The sequence below is a fragment of the Calidris pugnax genome, unplaced genomic scaffold, assembly GCF_001431845.1.
Source record: "Calidris pugnax isolate Ruff unplaced genomic scaffold, ASM143184v1 scaffold135, whole genome shotgun sequence".
In the NCBI taxonomy this organism is placed as follows: domain Eukaryota; kingdom Metazoa; phylum Chordata; class Aves; order Charadriiformes; family Scolopacidae; genus Calidris; species Calidris pugnax.
In genome coordinates, this window is record NW_015090961.1 from 554,546 (window position 1) to 568,948 (window position 14,403).

Here is a 14,403-nt window from a genome sequence, read left to right on the forward strand (position 1 = left end):
AAGTTAACCTGGTATCAAAAATGTGAGACCTTGTGTTTCTGCTACTGGATTATTTTAGAAAAAGCATTAGAAATAGAAAAAAGAGTGTAAGATAGACTTAAAGTAGGATGATTTATGTGGTTAATACCTTCAGACTGTCTTAAGAACCTGAGATAAAATATTTTTAATCTGATATCAGAGTTCTTGTGTCTTCTCTTTTTGTCTGTTAGGTCCATCTGGTAAGAGAGGAAGGACAGAAGCGAAGAGGAATTGAAGTGATAGAGGAAAACAATAGGGTAGAAAGTTTGAAGTCAAGTAGAAAGTGCAAAGTCAACTTTAACTTTAAAGGAGTGTCCTGGAGAGAAGGTTTTGAGCTGGAAACTAATAAATTGTGTACAGAGAAAAGGGTCTGTGTAGCTGTTTCTTAGAAGAAGAATCCAGGCATTAGGAGGTCAAAAGCTGACCATGCCTGAACGATGTCATGCAGTTGCATGTTAAATAGAATGTTTTTTGGAATGAAGAAATCCTTGTGTTCTCCCTGATGCTGGAAAAGGTTCAGTACCAGCCTGTGGCAACACATTTGAAGGAAGAGGCAGATCAAATGAGCAGAGTCAAGAGCACAAAAAGGTGCCAGGCTGGTGTTTAGAAATATTAATCTATAAAGGCAAACAGGCTGGGGAAGGGTAAGGGACGACACGGTAACTATTTTCAAATGTATGAAGTTGTCTTTTGATAGCAAGGGCATAAGCTACTTGCTATATGGGAATAGAGCAAATGGTGATGTCCTAGAATTGCAGCGGCTGGATATTAAGAAAAAAGCTGATTGTATTCCCTAGAAAGGCTAAAAGATTGTTACTCATTTTTATAACCTCTTAAAAAATTATGGTTGAGGTGATGCCTGGTGCTGAGCAGAGGGATGGGCCGAATGAATTCTCTGGGTCTTATTTTCTCTCCTGTTACTGTAGCAGAGTGATTTATACACCGGATTTACAATGTTGTTTTCCCCATCGGGCCAGAAGTGAGGAAGGGGTAGCAGGGGCAATGGTTCTGAAATAACTGACTGGGTGGCCAGAGCTGGCTCGGGATTCGGCGGCGGGGGGGGATCTCCCTCTCAGGCCTCTGCAGATCAGAAAACCACCTTTTAACAAAAGAAACCAAAAAAAAATCACAACTCTGCCTCTGTCAAACACATGCTCCCCTGCTGAAGGGAAGGGTAAGAGAGTCAGAGTCTCTCTTGGTGGAACACTGATCAGATGGTGGTGCTTGTCCCCTGAGCCAGGGGAAACCTTCTCTTAGTTAGAATCATAGAACCATAGGATGGTTTGGGTTGGAAAATACCTTAAAGATGATCAAGTTCAACCATCCTGCCCTGGGCAGGGACACCTCCCACCAGACCAGGTTGTTCCAAGCCCCGTCCAGCCTGGCCTTGAACCCCTCCAGGGGAGTTCAGAGGAATCCCACTGATTCCAGGGCCATCTTCCTCCTGGCGGTCTCTGCAGACCCTCAGTAGCATGAACCCCAACAGCCAGGAACTGTTCCCGAGATGGAGTTATCCTCTTGATTTGTTACCCTTGAGATGGCAAGGGCAAAAGAACCCTTTATTTCTAGGAGTTAGTGGGGAGTCTCCATCCTGCAACCTTTTCCCCAGTTGTGGTGTGTTTGTAGATGACCCAGAGAGGGTTCCAGCTCTGGAGTGTGCTGTAAGAAAATATTACCTGACGGGTAAGAAAACTGTGTAGGTGGGTGGTGCTTGCTGATGAGAAGAGCATCAAATGAGGGAAATGAGGCTCCGTTAGTCCCTGCAGGAGTTGAGGTTCCTTGAGCTGGGATGTAGACATGGCAGAGCTGGTGCCTGGGGCAGCACCGTGTGCTCGCCCTGGTTTGGCTTCTCCCCTGGGCATCTGCTGGGGTCCTGTCGGAGGCAGGATACTGGTCTGCTGGGATTTTGGTGGGACCCGCTATAGCTGCTGTTATTCTGAGGGCTGAAGCAGGTTGGGTGAGCATGGGGGAGCTCATCTCTGTTATAAATAACAGCCAAAATGTCAGAGTATGTGCCCAGAAGTGACAGATGCTGGGCTTGTGGATCCTGCCCAGCCTGCAGAAGTCAAATCCACATCTCCCTGGCTTCTCAGGAGAGCCCCCCAGCCCGGGGTCACTCTGGATATAGCATCCTGCATGTTCCCAATTGGAAGAGGTCCACGGTGCCAAACTTCCCCCTCGTTTTCTCGGTGCTCCTACCCGAGGGCCACAGCTCTCCAGAGCCAGCGGGGCACTCGGCCAGCGAGAGCATTTGCTCCTCTGACAGCCCCGGTGTTCCTTTCTGGTGCTGGCTGAAGGCTTTCAGAGATGCAGGAGTGAAAGGGAATTGATTCTTTCTATTTTCGTCCCTGCCTTCAGTTTGGGGAAAAGTAGGACGAGAGAAGCAGCTCACGATTTTTGGCACCACAAGGCGGTTTCAAAGCAGCAGAATTTGTGAACAGCTTACGGAGATGTTCTGACAGCAGCGCACAGCTTGGGTGGCCTCTCATAGATCAGGCTTTGCCTCTGCTGAGCCGAGTTTGCTTCTGGTTTGGTGGTGGTTTTCTAATCCTAACTTGAAATTTGGACCTGCTGTAGCTGATGGAAATCGCACCGAGAAAACACAGAGACTTTCTGCATCCTTCTTTTAATTCTCCAAGCCTGCCCTTGGGGTTTAAATATATTCAGAACCGTCTCGAACAGCGAGTCCTGCTCTCTTTGTGTGTGTATTTTAGCCGGAGCTTCTCTGAAGTGGCAGAAGCCCTCCCGAGGGCTCTCTCCTCACGCCGAGACCTCAGGGCTCTGCCCTCTTTCCAAACTGCTCCCCTCGTGCCTCACGTTGTTCCAGCTGGATGTGGTGCCCTGGAATAGGTCAGGAGAGGCCAGGCTGCCAGATTTTTCCACATTAGCTCTGGTGGCCCTTGGAAATTAAGTTTTCCTTGGCTGGGGGAGAAGGGGATGTGAGAAGGAGACGCCGTTGGGTGGGAGCATGGTGGGGCTGGCGCTGCTGGGAGCCGGGGCTCAGTTGCTGCCGTGATGCGGGGCTGACGTTTTTCTTCAAGACACAATCGATCACAAGCGTTAGAAGCTCAAACAGCCCCGGGGTGAGGCTTCAGTTCTGCCCTAAAGGTGCCAGAAATCGTTGCGAGCGAGTGTTTAAGATGTGCTTTGTCACGGCGGTTCTCAAACCATCGGGAGTTTTCATCGGAGCCCCCCTGCCCTGAGTCTGTGACAGGCAGAGTGTTTCATCTGCTCTGGGGCCACGGAAAGCTTCAATTATGCCACGGGTTTATTCAAGCTGATGATCTAATTTCCCTCTCCTCCTCCCTTGTCCTTTAAAAAAACCTTTAAGAAAGCTGGTGGAGGATAATGGCAACTCCTGGAAAGAGCTCCGCAGCAACGAGACTGCCATTGTGGGCATTTGTAGAGATGAAATGGCTGTTATTACTATTTTACCCCAATTGCATTTACTTTGTAGAACAGAAAACCCGTGGCAGCCCTTTTTTCTGCACTTGCTTATTCACATTGGGTCCCTGTGTGGTAGAAAGCCCTTTTACTAAATCATGGATGTATGCGAAGGGCTGTAATACCCTGCTATGAATCACAGACTCACAGAATGCTGTGGGGTCAGAAGGGACCTCTGGAGATCATCCAGTCCAACCCCCTGCCAGAGCAGGGCCACCCAGAGCAGGTCCCACAGGAACGTGTCCAGGAGGGTTTGAATGTCTCCAGAGAAGGAGACCCCACCACCTCCCTGAGCAGCCTCTGCCAGGGCTCTGCCACCCTCACAGCAAAGAAGTAAAGTAAGAAGTAAAGTAAAAAAAGCAGCAATAAATTGTTATTCAACATATTTAATTTAAAGGTGGCCTATTGGATAACTGATTCGAAGTTTTCAAGTCTTAACTATTCAGTATCTTACTTTTTAAACTTCAAAGTGACCAGAGAAATACTTGGCTCCCCCACAAGCCATCCTGGTGAGTGTGAGAATCCTGGTCTCTTGGCTGTGGGCGATGTGAGAGGATCTGCTGGAGAGGATCCGAGCGGACGTGGAAGGAAAAGCTGGTTGGGGTTTGTAGGGCTGTGTTTCTGCTGGCTCTGCAGGGTCCCTATGGACACCTCGGGCTGTTCCCCACCTGCTTTACCCGGGGCTGGGTTCCTAAAGCAGGGACCTGCAAGGAGACACCAGCGAGGGGGGATGACTCCTTGTGAGGAGCTTTGTTCCTTAGGTTTAAAATAGCTCCCAATTAAACCTGAACCTCTACGGTGTGGGGCAGGGTCGATGAATATATTGGTCTTGGTTTGGTTTTACGTGCCTCCTCTTCTTGTAAAGATGGGTTTGTACCACGCAGAACCTTTCACATCGATTAGTTGTTGCTGTGCTCTTGGATATGAGTGTAGATTTTGTGATTTCTCTCAATTGGTTTGTTAAAAATTAGCTAAGAAGGGAAAAAGCTTTTGGTGTCATTGTTATCTGTCAGCAGAGAGTCAGTCTGCCAGGCAGTCCCTGCTGTTCCCAGAATGAAATAAATATCCACAGGAAACTATTTCACAACTGAATTCTTGTGAAAATCACTTTCAAAAGGGCTTATTGCAAAGCAGCTTTTAGGTGTCACAGTTGAATAGGGACAAAAAGCTTTAACTAGAACCCGGCCTTGGAAGATCAGCTCGGTGTGAGTAATAGGTAGAAATATTTTAAAGGATTATAGGAAATAAAACGCTGCAGAGTGGCTGTAGCCACTTGGTTTGGGAATTCCAGTAGGTGTGAAGGAAGAAGGCACCTCGGACTGAGCAGGATGGAGTGTCACTGCCTGGCCATGCTGAGCTGTGACCCTGCCCAGCCCCATCATAGGGTCATAGGGTCATAGAACTGTCTGGGTTGGAAGGGACCTTTAAGATCATCCAGTCCAACCATCAACCCAACTCTGATTAAAAAAAACACAAGAAAACCATACAAAAAAAAAGCTCCCATCACTGACCCATGTCTCTAAGCACCATGTCAACCCAGCTTTTCAATCCCTCCAGGGATGGTGCCTCAACCCCTTCCCTGGGCAGCCCATTCCAGGGCTTCATAACCCTTTCCATGGAAACATTTCTCCTCATATCCAACCTGAACCTCCCCTGGTGCAACTTGAGGCCGTGTCCCATCGCCTGTGACTTGGGAGACAAGACCAAGCCCTGCTTCTCTACACCCTCCTTTCAGGGAGTTGGAGAGAGCAAGAAGGTCTCCCCTCAGCCTCCTTTTCTCCAGGCTGAACACCCCCAGCTCCCTCAGAAGTTCTCCAGACCCTTCTCCTTGTGCTCCAGACCCCTCACCAGCTCCGTTGTTCTTCTCTGGACCCGCTCCAGCCCCTCAATGTCTTTTTTGTGGTGAAGGGCCCAAAATTGGACACACACTGGAGGTGGGACCTCACCAGTGCTCAGTCCAGGGGGACCATCACCTCCTGAGTCCTACTCACCGTCGCTGAAGGACGTTCATTTTGAAACCAAAATTAGTCATCCTGAAGCAGGCAATACAGTCCCCTGGGGAAGGTGAAGTTTGGTCCTTGCCCTGCAATGCAGGGCCTGCAGGTCTGTGGAGGAATTTAACGTTCGTTAAGCAGAGGGAAAATTAATGGTTTCCCAGAGGCTTCTCTGTAGCAGATGCTGAAGTGGAGTTTCCCCCTCAGAACGGGGAACTGGAGGGGGTTGGAGGCTACTGGTGGGGGGGCTGGAGGCTGCTGGGGCTGGACTGGGTCTGACTCGGCTGGAGCTGATTGAGAAACAGCCGAGAAGACACTGTCTGAGGGAGAGAAATGCTCTTTGTCCCGCTCTGCCCTTCACAGAGCTGTCCCAGTGCGGTGATCGAAGAGGGTGAGGAGGTGGAAGGAGGAGGAGCCACGTTTTATTTCCCTTCCAAAATGTGTGTCTCCACCGAACGTCCTGCTCTGGGACAGGTTTTATGAATTCACAGCTGCTGAGCAGGGGAGGTTTCTGGGCTTTTGGAGATGGGATTGATGCACCTGGAATCCCAAGTAGCTTTTGGGATGGAGAAACGCTCAGTTTTTTAACCCCGTAGGGTTAGATTTCTTCTGTCTGGCCTGAAAAATCTGCTGCATAAGCTCAGGAGGGTGTATATTTGTTTGCTTTGGGCGTTTTGGATGCTTTTATGTTTTTGTTTGGTTTGTTTCTTTGTTTGGGTTTTTTTGTTTGTTTGGTGTTTTGGTGGAGTTTTTTGGGGAGTTGACCTTCTTTACCTTCTTCTGTTGACCTGGTCTTCACAACCCAGGCAGGTTGCCCAGCTCCAGAGCCCAGATTCGCACTGCCAGCCCCGATAGGCATGTATATATATTTTTATATATATATATATATATACACATAGATATATATATGGGTTTCTAGCAAAGCCTGGTGACCTCCCTGAGCCCTTCCCCAGCCCACGATGGCAGCGCTGGGTAGGACGGTGCGTTCCATGTGGGAAGGACAGGTTTTCCCTGCGCTGTGGCAGTGCCAGCAGTCCCGCTCCCTTCGCTCCCGACCTGCGCCAGAAGCTCCTTATGGATGCCTCTGCTCCTCGTTAGGCGTTGAGGTGATTAACTGTGATTAACCGAGCCGGGTCCGCTCACTGCGAGCGCGGTCTCTAATCCCGAGGGATGATAAATCCAACTTCCTCACAAACTGAGGCAGGTTTGGCTCCATCCCTGGTACAAGGGGTCAAAAAGTGGTATTTCCTTCGCAGGCAACTAATGATTCTCAGCTAATTGAGAAACCTCCCAGGGCCCTGGGATAAGCCCGGACTCCAAATTGCCGCCTTTTTGCAGTGCAGGTTTTTATTTCGAACCTGAAATCGGAGGGGTGCGATGCCGTGCCGGCGGGCTGGGTTGTGGGGAGAGCGGGGGGTGTTGGGGGGGCTGGTGGCTGCTGGAAAAGGCTGTGAAATCCGGGATGTGCCGGAGGGATGAGCACAGCAGACGCTGCCGACTGCGCCGCGGAGGCTGGCGGGCCCCGGGTGACGGTGACACCGCGGCAACGAGACAGTTTTGCATGTACAGATGTCTGGGAAGCTGCTCTCTGCTGGCACCCCGCTCAGGAAGGGCTGGGGAGAAGGGGTGGGAGTCCTGCCTTCTTCTGGAAAACCAGCGCCCTGTCCATCAGGTGCTGGGGTGGAGCTGTGGTGGAGGCTGGTGGCACCTCCAGAGGGCTGGAAACTCAGTGTGTCTTCCAGATAAGTCCAGTTTTCCCATCAGTGCTGCCAGAGCTCCTGCCTTCCCCTTCTGCTCAAACCCTCACTGCCAATTCTAGGGCTTTTCCTACAAAATCCAGCTAAATAGGGTGGGAATAAGCACCTGCTGAATCCCTGCCCAGCCGTCTGTGCTGAGGCACCTGCCTGCCAGTGCCCTGGTCTCTGCCTTTCTCCTGCCTCTCTCTCTTCCAGGAATGCTTGGATGAACTCTTCAGTTTTCCCTGCAATCCCTGTCTGAGCCCTCCCAGCCCCAGGGCTCATTTCTGCTTCCTCCCCTCCCCAGGCCCCTCCATCTCACCTCACAGGCCCCTCCATCCCACCCCACAGGTCCCATCCTGGTCCCCTGGCTTCCTTCTCACCGTCTCTTGGGCTCTGTCGAGCCGCGCTGCTCCTTCTTCTTGTGCCCTGTTGCCACAGAGGTTGGAATAAAGGGGTTTGGAAACCCAAAGGGTCATTCTTTTTTAATTCTCCGGGTTGGATTGGATTTGGTGAGAGCTGCTCCACCCAGCCGTGGGGGCAGGTCAGTGGTTGACGCTTGGGTCTGTTGTCGATGAAGAAATATGATTTATATTGGCTTCTCCCTCAGAGGGATGGACGGGTCCCTTTCAGAGGAACTCATTGCCTTTTTGCAAAAAAGAAGATTTTGGGTACATAACATCAAACTCCAAGGAAATTTCAGGCCAGTTCTTAGCTCTGATCCCAAATTGATGTTCCTTCGACGTTGCCATGACTGCGACAGAGTGACTCATCCCGTTATGGTTAGCAATTTGCTTGTCTTACAAAGTCACCGGGGAAATAATTTTTCCATATCTATATGTACCGAGGCTGTAAGGTTTGCTCCAGCAAACAAGGCAAATAATATTTCCTGGTAACAGGAGCAGCCAACTGGAAAATGAGAGCAATAGGTTCTATTCTTAGTTCCATCATTAACCTTGGACATTTTCTTTAACTAAGCTGGAGGTCCCCTGAGCTGCCTGTAAAGCAGAAAAAGTTATAAATACAGGAGATGGTTTTAGTAAGTAATTAAAATTCTGATATTTAAAGTGGCTCAGGAATGTAAAATGTTCATATCACCTTCCAAAACTGCTTAAGGAAAGCCCTGGTGTGCAGGTGCGGGTTGTTGGGTGAACGATGGGAGCTGGGGACACGAATGCTCTCGAGAGGCAGGTTGTCTCCCTTGGGAAGGGCAAGCAGCCTCCTAAGTTTTATTAAGAATTCCCTCTTTCCCTCCCTGCTCCCTGTAGTTCGGGTAATTTTCTGTACTACACCCAGAGCCATTTTCCACTGAGGGTGGTGAGAGTCTGGCCCAGGTTGCCCAGAGAAGCTGTGGCTGCCCCATCCCTGGTGGGGTTCAAGGCCAGGTTGGAGGGGGCTTGGAGCAACCTGGTCTGGTGGGAGGTGTCCCTGCCCAGGGCAGGGGGGTTGGAACTTGATGATCTTTAAGGTCCCTTCCAACCCAAACCATTCTATGATTAATTGAATCCCAGGAATCTTGGTGTTATTAAAGTGGTGATGAGTTGGCTGGGTGATCATTAGCTCTTGTTGGGCTTTGGACAAGGGGAAGTGTGTTATCTCCTGGTTGGGGTTCCTGGCTGAGGAGGGTGGCTGAGAGCTCCCCTGCCATCGGGAGCTGCCCTTGTTCCACCATCACTCGTTAGCTCCGCGGTCGTGCCGTGTCGGTGAAGTGGGTACAGAGGGTTTTGTCCACTATTGGTGCAAATAAGAGGAACGTTGGAGAAGTCAATCGGGGCTCACTGAGGAGGCCGTTGATGGGGCATCTTTAAGAACTTGGGACAGAAATTGCTCAAATAACTTTGTGTAGCTCTTCCTCCTCACTCCACTGGAGGTCACGCCATGTTGGAGCCTCCTGTGTGCTCCTTCCCTCCTCCAGGCCCTGGAGAGCTACTGACACCGAGTAAAGCTGTGGAGTTTCAGTCTAGGGCAATTTATTTTATTTTATGTTTTTTTAAAGCAGGATATAGAAGTGATTCTGCTGGGCACACTGACCTGCCTTGATGCTTAACTCAGTCTTTTATTTAAAAGATGGATCCTGAAGTGCTTGTTCTTATGGGAACAGCGTGTGTTTCTTTCTCCAAAACCCAACGTAGCCATTTGCTGCTGTTGTTTAACTTGTTAAGAGTTTGGAGAACTTTTCTCCTTGTGGTTTTGGGGTTGTTTGGTTTTTTATTTTTATGTCCTCCTGCAGATTAGAGATATTTTGCCCTTGAATTATTTGTTTGGGAGAGAGTATCTAATGATTGCTCTATTAATTCTTAATGCATTTAAATACCTCTATTGGGTAAAACATTTGTGCATAGCTTTTTAGAATAAATCATGCATTTTTGTAAGCCTGTCACTCCTTGGTATTATGATTACTAGTTTTCTGTGGGGAATCGCTCCACTTGTGGGGAATTATTGATTGTTAATTGAAGTTGGAGAGAAGCTTGTCAGCTCTCAGCCATGCTTGGCTATTTGAATATTGGTTTATATTGATATAAGTCCTGGGGGAAAAAAAGCTGGGAAGAAAAATCTGTCCCTTCAAAGGTGCCACACAAACGTGGTTTGAGGGGGAAAGCATTTTCTTCGATAGTTTGTTGTGATTCTGCAGGGGTTCAGAGTGTGTCTTTATCTCTTTCATTCAAGATGCTTTCTATTGGTTACCGTAAACATTGATTAATTCATTGGGGGTCAGGAGGAAGCAAAACTGGGTGAGGGGGGGATCTGTTTGAGCCCAAATGGAACCTTATTGAGCCTGGAGCACCTTCAGAGGGTGGAGGTGAGCGAGAGCCACCGGGTCAGGACAGGGACTCAGAGGTACAAGTGCCCTGTGGAGAGAAAAGAGAACTGAAAACATAATTTGACTTGTTTCCTGAAATAATTGGATTTTTTTTCTTTTGCTCCCAAAGCAAGTTAAATACTGCCTTTTTTGGTTTTGTTTTGTTTTCTTGTTTTTTTCCAGATTAGAGTAAAATAAGGTAAAAGAAATCAAGACAAATGATCAGTCACCACAGGTTACAGCCAGGAAAGAAGCCGTGGTTATAAACCCTTGTCCTTGCATGGTTCAACTTGAGATAATATCTTAGAAAAGTTGGAAAGTATCTGTTTAAATGCATTATATTTAGTACCTCTGCCTGAATGTTTGTTTTTTCTTTTCTTTTCCCCTCTCTCCCATTGCTAGGTTGTGACTAGACTTATTCACTTGCTGGGCGAGAAGATTCTTGGCAGCCTTCAGCAGGGAGGTAAGGCTCCTTCCTGGACTCTTCCCATTGATGCTGGTGCTTCCTCGGAGCCAGATTTGCATCGTTAAATCTGGAAACAGAAAATGCATACTTGAAAAGAGAGTTTGTCGCTAAATATTTTAGCTGTTTTCACAAGTGAATGCTGATTTTATTATAAATATATGTGTGTATGTACTTTTTTTTTTTTTTGTGGAGCGTGGTGAAGTGTGGGAATGGGATGATCCGCCAGTGAGATAGAGAAGGGGTGCTGTGTATGAGCAGTGAAATCTCCTTGAAATCTCTTGCAGGAGCTCAAAGGGAGGATGGGAAATAGCAGCTTGAATCAGATAGTCGTGCTGAGCGGCGTCTGCAGCCAGACCGACTCGATGTGTCTGTATTTGCATTATCCTAATGAGTTGTCTGGGAGGAAATGGGCTGCTGCGGGTCGGTTCTCAAGCTCTCTGTGTGTGGCAGAGGCAAAACAAAGTGTGTTTGCTGGTGGAATGGAAACGAGTAGGAGGGAAAATTTCCAAAATTTCTTGAGCAGCTTTTAAAAGAAAACAGATGCCCGTTAACTCCTGAGGGTGTCGGGAGGTTCTTTGCTGTTGTGGGTGGTTGGTTGTTTGGTTTTTTTAATTACTTCTTTTGCTGTTTTTAAATATTCCAAGGAGACTGAAAATGAGGTAATCAATTCTCAGGTTTTGGGGCAGTTTTGGGGAGTGAATCTCCAAGTCCACTCTTTACGTGCTCAGCTTTCTGTCCACCATCAGCTGCGTGTGAATCTCCGGTGATAATTGTAGTGAAACTTTTGTGGGTGCTGAGATGCCTTTGTGGCCTCGGGCAGAGCCCGCAGGGGTTGGGAAAGAGGGCAAGATGTCATCTGGAGAAAACGGGAGGACAATTAGTGGCAGTAACAGGAGTTCAATCAGAGACTCGCCATTGAAGTTCTGAGGAGGGAAGGGCTGGCGGAGATGAAGGAGCTGAGCAGTGATGCGTAATGTGTTTGAACCTACAATATCTTCTTGAAGATGGCCAAAAAGAGTGGAAAAACTCTTTAATGGTCCGTGCAGAGCTGTTTTAGAACACTTGAAATGAATAACTCAATCGCTGAATATGTTCGCAAAAAAGTTTATCTGATATTTCTTTGTGTCCAGCTCTTGCATATAGACTTTGAGCGAGGTTTCATATGGTAAATCAAGTATTTCCATATGTTCATCTCAAGAATTCATCTTAATGGTGCACCCTAGGCCTTTGCTGGGTGAAAAGCAGGAAACTAAATCCTAACTCAGGTGACAATGAGTTTATTGTGTACTTGGAGCAGAGTTCATAGGCATTAGCAGCAAAGAAAGGTTGTCTGAGAAAGCTCAGCTAAAGAGGAAGGAAATAGTATCAAAATAAAAAGAAGAGTTTGTAGAACACCCCTATGACTGATCTTTTCCTGTCCTAAGCCATCAAGAAGGACCTTAATCTTTGTCATGTGCATCGCATGCTTCCGTCAAAAAACGCTTTCCTCTGCTCATCCCTGTCCATTCTCAGGTTCCCATGTTGTGCTGGAGATGCTTCCACAGGCACTTTGCAGCGGTTCCATGTTTTATGTAAATACTCCTGAGCACATCCCTGTTAAGCTCCACATTTTCCCATCTCAGAGAGAAGGGAAAATAGGTGGAGACACGCATTCCCTATGGGAACTTTGTTGAAAATGGGTTTTTATCTCCTTGGTCAGGAATACCATAAAAACTGAATGTTAATTTTTGGAGTGTTTTGATACTGGCAACAGGTTTTGGGGTTTGGGTAGTTAAGCTAATTCCTCTCCTGGGCAAAATCAATGCCTTTTCCAAAGCTGTGGCCGTTCAAAGTGATTCCAAGTGCTGCCTTATCTTTTTCTCAGCAGGTCAGGTAAATGCACGTTGTATTTAACCTGTTCCTGGCACCCAGATATTTTACCATGGCCCAACTTTTTTACCCATGTGTGCTGTGTCAGCAGCCAGACGTGATGGAGACTCATCTTCATCCTCTTACGGGTGAAATATGTGGGAACTTTTTCTTTTTGTGTGATGTGGATTTACAGAATCACAGAATCATTGTGGTTGGAAAGGACCTCTGAGATCACTGAGTCCAACCACACACACACACACACAAAAGACCCCCACAATCTAGAGCATGCCCTGAAGAGCCACGTCTACACGTTTCTTAAATCCCTCCAGGGATGATGACTCCACCACCTCCCTGGGCAGGCTGTTCCAGGGCCTGACCACCCTCTCAGGAAAGTCATTCTTCCCAAAATCTACTTTAAACCTCCCCTGCACCAACTTCAGACCATTTCCTCTGCTCCTGTCATTATTCCCTTGGGAGAAGAGGCCAATCCCCACCTCTCTACACCCTCCTTTCAGGGAGCTGTAGAGGCCAAGGAGGTCTCCCCTCAGCCTCCTCTTCTCCAAACTCAACATGCCCAGTTCCCTTAGTTGCTCACCGTGGGATGAGGAATTCAGTGCCTCTTTCCTGGCTGCCTGGCAGTTGGAAACGATGGCGTGATGCCTCACTTTCTGCTTTGGCTGATGGCAAGGTGGTTTTTCTTTCCCTGCAGGTCACCCCCTGGGATTGCACAGCTCCAGCAGCAAGTGGGATGCGGGGAATCCTGCCAGCAATCTCTCCACGGTGGCCATCATGCCGGCCTCCGAAGAGGTGCCGCTCACGGCTTTCACTCTGGAGCTCAAGCATGCCCTCTCTGCCGTGGGTAAGAAAGTGTTCACGTCTTACTGCGCCACGGGAAAGAAATGCTGCTTGTTTTTTTCGAGGGGTATGGCCTGTCATTAGTCAGAGGTGGATTCCTGCTGCCTTAGGGGGTAGCGGCACCGCGGTGCTCAGGAGCAGCCCGTTTCGTCACCTCTTGCTTCTCTGTCCCCATCCCTGATTTCAGTGGAAAAAATTGTGCTTCTCTGTCCCCATTCCTAATTTCAGTGGAAAACTTTGCGGCCTCAATGACTCAGAAATATTAGCCCATCAGTCTGGCCTCCTGCCACCAGCAGCCCTGAGACTCCAGTGGGCACATCCCACCACCAGTTCCCGGGGAGCATCCCTGACCCTGGTTCTCTCTCCTGCCTGAGACTTTCAGGCTTCCTTAATTCTACACCCTCATCCAGCAAAGGATTTCTTCGGCAGTTTTCTTTTGTTGCCACCGTGCAGTGAGTCATAAACAGAAGACTTGATGGAAGAGGCTTGTGGGGAACATCCAATTTGGCACAGGAAGTCCAAACTTACGTCTCAAATCATTGTCCCGTTTGTTGCTGCCTTTTTTGTCTCTGGAGCTCATGAAACCATGTGTTCGGCTCGCGGTTGAGCCATTAATTGCTTTCTCTGTTTGTCAAGTTGTGCGTGCAAGTTGTAGCTCCTCACAAAACCGTGTATTTAATTCACAGTTCACACTCAGTGCTACGGTTTGACATTTCCTGAACATCCTCTTCTCATCCTCATGTGCTGCCGCAGATCTCTTGAGTCAGTCTCCTGTAGCCCTTGATGAATTGTTAGCCTGCTGTCTCACGCCTTATTATTTTGAAAAGTACAGGTTACGCGATGCTTGAGGTATAACCACTTACATTCATTGGTTATTTCCTTTTTGACCTTAAGGATATCAGGAGCTGGCACTTATTATTCTGCTTAAAAAAAATCTTCTAGGTGAGCAGGCACGGGGAAAAGCTGCTGATGCTTGAACCCTTTAACCTTTTGGAACAGGGATGTGTGTGCAGCTTGTGGTGGAGATGTGTTACAGCGAGAACTCTTTTGTGGGCGTTTGAAGACTCCTTTTATTCTGAGATGGCAGAAGAATTTTACATCCCTAACGGAGCACAGCTCTCAGTCGTGGCTGCATTGCTAATGGGTACTTCTTAGGGATCGTTGCCAGCTTGTTTTGATGCGTGACAGCAGCGGGAGCCTGTAAATAAAACAAACAGAAACTCAACTTTCTGGACTATT

At 48.2% G+C, this 14,403-nt stretch overlaps 1 protein-coding gene across 2 annotated transcripts in view; it reads left to right on the forward strand.

Moving 5' to 3' along the window:
- PNPLA7 (patatin like phospholipase domain containing 7) overlaps window positions 1-14,403 on the forward strand; it is a 151,455-nt gene that overhangs the window by 65,972 nt on the left and 71,080 nt on the right. For both annotated transcript variants that reach the window (XM_014952362.1, XM_014952363.1), the window contains 2 exons: window positions 10,395-10,455; window positions 13,019-13,168. In XM_014952362.1, the coding sequence (XP_014807848.1) occupies window positions 10,395-10,455; window positions 13,019-13,168 (211 nt within the window). The remainder of the gene's footprint in view (window positions 1-10,394; window positions 10,456-13,018; window positions 13,169-14,403) is intronic.